A 5,001-nucleotide genomic window follows, 5' to 3' on the forward strand; every position below is an offset into this window, starting at 1 on the left:
TATATATATATATATATATATATATACTGAGGATAATTCACTAACTGTTAACACTCATTTTCATAGCCAGGCTGATTAGAAGTCCAGAAATAAACACAAGATTGATTCTAAATCATTTTGCAAATCAGCTACAGCCTTCAAGAGAGTTAAGAAGAATAAAATAAAGTCAGGACATGAAATGATTAATAATAAAAGTTGGAAAACCATATATTTTTTTATGGTTTTTATACAGCTACAGCCTGTAGTCCCAGCTGCTTGGGAGACTGAGGTGGGAGGATCACTTGAGCCCAGGAGTTTGAGGCCAGCCTAGGCGACATAGCAGGACTCTCTCTCTAAAAACTTAAAAAAAGTTTTAGATCAGGTAAATTACTTAAAATTTATTGATGTAATTAAAACAAAACCTACACACTCTCATAGACCTAGAGAACTAAAACTTCATTATGCTTCCTATGCTTCAAAAGTCATTTTTCTGGTATATTATTGGGGTTTGAGTAAACACTTAGTAAATGATGTCTAAAAATGGCTTTCTTTTACAAGGGGAGGCTCTCAGTTCATGAAAAGACTTCCTCATTTTTTGGTTTCTTGTTTTTACTTTCATCAGATATTATGAAGATCTGAAAAGCTCAAAAAGTTTAAATATTAAATGAATGACATAGCCATCAGTCAGAAAGTCCAAGTGATCAATAACTTAGTGTTCCATGAAATGGATATTGAATTTTGGTATTAAAAATTGTCTACCACTCATGGGTGTGAAAACTGGTATACATTTTCTGGGATGGAGGGATGGCAACATCTATCAAAGCTTTAAAATGTCCAAATTATTCATCTGGAATTTCTACCACTATATGTTTAATTAATTAATTTTTTGAGACAGGATCTTGCTCTGTTGCCCAGGCTGGAGTGCAGTGGCACGATCACAGCTCACTGCACTCACTGCAGCCTCAACCTCTCTGGCTCAGGCAATTCTCCTACCTCAGCTTTCCAGGTAGTTGGAACTACAGGTGTGCACCACCATACCTGGCTAATTTTTTGTATTTTTTTGTAGACACAGGCTTTCACTCTGTTGCCCAGGCTGACCTCAAACTCCTGAGCTCAAGCAGTCTGCCCACTGTGGCCTCTCAAAGTGCTGGGATTATAGGCATGAGTCACCATGCCCAGCCTCAACCCCTGGGTATTTAATTCAAGGAAATAAGTGGCAACTATGCCACAAAGTANCAAAGTGCTGGGATTATAGGCATGAGTCACCATGCCCAGCCTCAACCCCTGGGTATTTAATTCAAGGAAATAAGTGGCAACTATGCCACAAAGTATACCCAAAGCTGTTTATTTAGCTGTTGTGTATAATAGCAAAAATTGTGAAATCACCTAATAGGTTAAATGAATTGTAGTACATCTATATAATGAAGTACTATGTGGTTTAAAAATGGTGTTGCTAAGTTTCAATTAAGGTATAAACAGGTTATAAAACGGTGTTCAATTCAGGTAATAAAATGGTGTTGCTGAGTTTCAATTCAGGTATAAAATGGTGTTTCTAAGTTTCAATTCAGGTATAAAAGTGGATTTTTTGGGGGGGAAAAATGATGTGTCTTTATTGCATGCCATATTCATAACATTAGCGTATAATATCATGTAAAGGAATCAGAAAATATGAATAAACGGTTAAAGAATCAGTTTATATGTATGTATATATATGCATATATATAGTATCCCAGCACTTTGGGAGGCTGAGGCGGGCAGATTACCTGAAGTCAAGAGTTCAAAACCAGTCTGGGCAATGTGGCGAAACCCTGTCTCTACTAAAAATACAAAAATTAGCTGGGTGTGGTGGTGTGTGCCTGTAATCCCAGCTACTTGGAAGGCTGAGGCAGGAAAATTGCTTGAACCCAGGAAGTGGAAGTTGCAGTGAGCCAAGATCTCACCACTGCACTACAGCCAGGGTAAGACTCTGTCTCAAAAAACAAACAAAACCATATATTTTTATTTATTTATTTTTCTTTCTGCTCCTTGGGGAGCAGGGCTACTTCATAGGAAGTGTGTTCAGAATAGCCAAAAAACCATGTTTTTAAATGCTGGCCAGATATGCATTGGCTCACACCTGTAATCCCAGCCATTTGGGAGGCTGAGGAGGGAGGATTGCTTGCACCCAGGAGTTCAAGACCAGCCGGGGCAACATAGAGAGACCCTATCTCTACCAAAAATTTAAAAAATTAGCCAGGTGTAGTGGTGCATGCCTGTGGTTCCATCTACTTAGGATGCTGAGGTGGGAGGACTGCTTGAGCCCCTGGGGTTGAGGTTGCAGTGGGTCATAATCGTGCTGCTGTACTCTAACCTGGGCCTCACAGTGAGATCCTGTCTTAAAAAAAAAATAGTAAAAGTAATTAAATGCTAACAGCTTTTCTCTGGGTGGTAGAATTTGAGGGTAGTATTTGCCTGCCTGCTTGCTTGCTTTTTTCCTTTCCTTCCTTCTTTCCTTCCTTTATTTCTTTTTCTTTCCCTCTCCTTCCCTCCCTCCCTCCCTCCCTCCCTCCCTTCCTTCCTTCCTCCTTCTTGGTCTTACTCTGTCATTTAGGCTGGAGTGCAGTGGCATGATCATGGCTCCCTGCAGCCTTGACCACCCAGGCTCAAGCAATCTTTTTACCTCATCATCCTAAGTAGCTGGGATTGCAGGTATGTACCACTGCACCTGGCTAATTTTTTTATTTTTTGTAGAGATGGGATCTCACTATGCTGCCCAGGCTGAGCTTAAACTCCTGAACTCCAGTAATCCTCCTGCCTCGGCCTCCCAAAGTGCTGGGATTATAAGTGTGTGCTACCATGCTCAGCTAATAGTTCCTTTATAGTTTTCCTTTATCTTTCTATTTATTTGTCTTTTTAATTAAAATTTCTATTTTTCAGTTACACTGGATCTTTATATTTTTCTGTTTTTTGTTGTTGTTGTTGTTGTTGTTGTTTTTTGAGGCAGGGTCCCACTTTGTTGCCCATGCTGGAGTGCAGTGGCACAATCTCAGTCACTGCAGCTGCCACCTCCTGAGCCCAGGTGATCCCCCTACTTCAAGTCTCCTAGTAGCTAGGACTACAGCATGTGCCACCACGCCCAACTAATATTTTATGGAGGTGGAGTTTTGCCATGTTGTCCAGGCTGGTCTCGACCTCCTGAGCTCAAGCGATCTGCCTGCCTTGGCCTTCCAAAGTACCAGCATTACAGGTGTGAGCCACTGCGCCCGGTCATACATTTTCTTTCTTTAACTTCCTGTTTTTTTAAAGTAGTAAAGCTAATAAAAATAGCTTGTTGAAAGAGGATACAATATTTGTGTTGTCCCATCTGGAAATGAAGTCAGAAACTTGCTTCCATGTTTGTAGTGCTTCTCTAAGAGCTCATTCCTCACAACCTATACACAACAGAAAAGAAAAGACACTTGTTTTGGATATAAAGTAGTAAGTACGACAACAATGCACATCACCTGGTTACTAGACAGTGATACAAATCATTTCTTAATTTAAACTTTGGCCCTGCTCAACAACAGGAGACAATCCTTAACAATTATATATAGATTGTCCCTAACCCTTGTAAGTATAACTTGATAAAAATCCTTCAGGAAAAAAAAAAAAAAATACTTCTGGTAGAAATCTGACATTACATGTCTATTTGAATTTTTTTTTTTTTTTTTTTTTTACTTTATACACGTTACTATAAGAACAAAACAAAAGCAGATAAAACCCAGCCCCAGCACAAAGTGCAGTGCCACTGCTGTCATAAGTCAGATATTCATGCATGCATGAGTCTTTCTGGACTCTATTATGTATATGGATTTCCTTGTTTATCCTGCCACAATACTATACTCTCTTAATTACTGTATTTTGTAATAGGTCTTAATATCTGGTAGAATACATTCTTCTCTCCTCAGCCTCTTCTTCTTCAAGAGTCTTTTGGTTACTCTATGTTCTCTATATTTCCACATGCATTTTAGAATCAACTTGTTGAGACTTCCCTTCCCCCAATACCACACATATGCAATCTTGTTAGAATCTGAGATTGTATTGAATCTATAGATCACTCTGGAAAGAGTGATCTGATCAAAGAGTGTCATCCTTAAAATATTTCCTCTGCCCATCCATGAACATTAGGCCAAATTTGTTAAATGGATTGCACCCCCTTCCTTTTTTTTTTTTTTTTTTTTTTTTTTTTTTTTTTTTTTTTTTTTTTTTGCTCTAGTAGTCAGCTACTGCAAGAGGTAGGGCCAGGCACAGTGGCTCACACCCATAATCCCAGTATTTTGGGAGGCCGAGGCAGGTGGATCACCTGAGGTCAGAAGTTCAAGACTAGCCTGGCCAACATGGTAAAACCCTGTCTTCACTAAACGTACAAAAGTTAGCTGTGCATGGTGGCTGGTGGGATTGCATACCTGTAATCCCAGCTACTTGAGAGGCTGAGGCAGGACAATCACTTGAACCTGGGAAGCAGAGGTTGCAGTGAGCTGAGATCATGCCACTGCACTCCAGCCTGGGCAACATAGCAAGACTCTGTCTCAAAAAAAAAAAAAAAAAAGTAGGCTAAACTATCTCATTATGAATATGGTTTTCTTTATTTCTCCTTTTACTTCTGTGAAATTTTGCTTCATATATTTTTGAGGCTGTGCTAATAAGGACAACATATTTTATAATGCTGTATCTTCCTGGTAGATTGGAAATTTTATTAATTAAAAAGAGATTGGCCGGGCGCGGCGGCTCACGCCTGTAATCCCAGCACTGTGAGAGGCCGAGGTGGGCGGATCACAAGGTCAAGAGATCGAGACCATCCTGGCCAACATGGTGAAACCCCGTCTCTACTAAAAATACCAAAATTAGCTGGGCGTGGTGGTGCATGCCTGTGGTCCTAGCTACTGGGGAGGCTGAGGCAGGAGAATTGCTTGAACCCAGGAGGTGGAGGTTGCAGTGAGCCGAGATTGTGCCACTGCCCTCCAGCCTGGCACCTGGTGACAGAGCAAGACTGTGTCTCAAAAA

The 5,001-nt window shown here is 40.3% G+C and overlaps 1 protein-coding gene across 1 annotated transcript in view; it reads right to left on the reverse strand.

The window, feature by feature from the left end:
* ERICH6 (glutamate rich 6) overlaps positions 1 to 5,001 on the reverse strand; it is a 37,166-nt gene that overhangs the window by 9,390 nt on the left and 22,775 nt on the right. The window contains exon 12 of the mRNA XM_037736425.1: positions 3,304 to 3,389. Within this exon, the coding sequence (XP_037592353.1) occupies positions 3,304 to 3,389 (86 nt within the window). The remainder of the gene's footprint in view (positions 1 to 3,303; positions 3,390 to 5,001) is intronic.

Source organism: Cebus imitator, unplaced genomic scaffold (assembly GCF_001604975.1).
Source record: "Cebus imitator isolate Cc_AM_T3 unplaced genomic scaffold, Cebus_imitator-1.0 Scaffold25, whole genome shotgun sequence".
In the NCBI taxonomy this organism is placed as follows: domain Eukaryota; kingdom Metazoa; phylum Chordata; class Mammalia; order Primates; family Cebidae; genus Cebus; species Cebus imitator.